The 1,757-nt window shown below is 39.7% G+C and overlaps 1 protein-coding gene across 1 annotated transcript; it reads left to right on the top strand.

The window, feature by feature from the left end:
• The first annotated feature begins 489 nt into the window (after positions 1 to 489).
• Positions 490 to 1,085, top strand: LOC143847155 (uncharacterized). Its single transcript, XM_077355869.1, has 2 exons — positions 490 to 656; positions 698 to 1,085. Exons 1-2 carry the CDS (start codon positions 490 to 492, stop codon positions 1,083 to 1,085), a joined length of 555 nt encoding a protein of 184 aa, XP_077211984.1.
• The last annotated feature ends 672 nt before the right edge of the window (positions 1,086 to 1,757 follow it).

The following is a 1,757-nucleotide window of genomic DNA, read 5'->3' as shown; positions in this document are numbered from 1 at the left end:
TTATATCGGCAAGAAGATGCTAGAATATGAGATAAAGTACACTATATTGGAAAAGACATGTCTAACATTAGTTTGGCCAACCCAAAGGCTTAGACATTATCTGTTGTCGAACAAGGTACTATTGCTTTCACGGATGGATCCGTTAAAGTACTTGTTTGAGAAATCCGCCCTTACAGGAAGAACTGTAAGGTGGTTATTACCGTTATCTGAGTTTGACATCACTTATGTCACTCAGAAATCCGTTAAAGGGTGGATCATAGCTGAGCAGTTGGATGATGCACTAGTAGAAGAGAGTGATTTTCTGAAGGCAGAGTTTCCTAATGAAGAAATCATGGATATCGAAGAAGAGACTCTAAACACCAAGTGGTTAATGTACTTTGACGGAGCTGTCATTAACTAAAAGTTCAAGGAGTAGGAGCAGTGCTTGTATCCCCGAAAAAGGAATACATTCTTATATCCATCAAGTTGAAGTTTGAGTGCACAAACAACATGGCCGAATATGAAGCTTGTATTGCCGGACTAGAAGCAGCCTTAGTTTTGCGAGTTCAAGATAAAGATGTGTTTGGCGACTCAATCTTGATCATTTGCCAAATTAATGGGCAATGGAGAACAAGAGAAACCAGATTGATCCCTTATAACACCTATTGGAATCTCTGGTTAAGAAGTTCAGGAGTATTACTTTTACTCATTTGTCAAGGACCAAGAATTATTTTACTGATGCTTTGGCTACTCTAGCCTCAATGTTAGACATTTCTGCAACAATGGAGGTCCAGCCCTTAGCTGTAAGGTTACAATGGGCTCCTGCTCATGTAAATACTATTGAGATATCAGCCAGGTGTGCAGATGGAAAATCATGGTACACGGATATCAAGAACCTCATTTCTGGCAATGGACATTCTCCTCAAGCTTCAAGTAAAGAGAGGAAGACTCTTCAGAAATTAGCTATCAACTTCATTATCTGTGGTGAAGAGCTGTACAGGCGATCTTTTGATGGTATACAACTTCTATGTGTTAATGAGGACAAAGCTGCAGAGCTGATTGAGCAGACCCATGAGGGAGTCTGCGGACCTCATATGAATGGCTAGATGTTATCTGGAAAGATTTTGAGACTTGGATTTTATTGGCCCACAATGGAAGCAGACTGCTTCACCTTTGTGAAGAAATACCATAAATGCCAAGTTTATACGAATCTCATTCATGTTCCTCCTTCAGAGTTGCATTCTTTGACGTCGTCGTGGCCGTTTTCAGTATGGCGGATAGACATCATTGACAAGATTTATCTGAAATCCTCAAGCGGGCATGAGTACATTTTGGTAGCTATTAAGTATTTTACGAAGTTCCATAACTTCAAACATAGCTGCAAAGTTTATCCGTGCAAACATTATATGCAGATACGTAGTACCTCATGAGTTGATTTCTTATATTGGATCACATTTCAAGAAAGAGGTAGTACACCTGTGTGAAGAATTCAAGATTAAGCATCACAAGCCATCTCCTTACAGACCTCAGACAAATAGAGCTGTAGAGGTAGTGAATAAGAATATCAAAGTCATTATCAGTAAGATGACTGAGACGTATAAGGACTGGTCGAACAAACTTCCATATGCCTTATGGGCTTATGGACATCGATTAGGTCCTTTACAGGCGTAACTCCGTATTCTTTAGTGTATGGAATAGAATATGTCCTTCCTGTTGAGTTGAGAATCCCATCTTTAAGGGTGATGATGGAAGCTAATCTGCCAGAGTCTGAATAGGTA

This window comes from Tasmannia lanceolata, unplaced genomic scaffold (assembly GCF_043159265.1).
Source record: "Tasmannia lanceolata isolate RefF3 unplaced genomic scaffold, GAP_Taslan_0.1 ptg000015l, whole genome shotgun sequence".
Lineage (NCBI taxonomy): Eukaryota > Viridiplantae > Streptophyta > Magnoliopsida > Canellales > Winteraceae > Tasmannia > Tasmannia lanceolata.
Note: the sequence above shows the minus strand (reverse complement) of the source record. Positions and strands in the feature narration are given on the sequence as shown.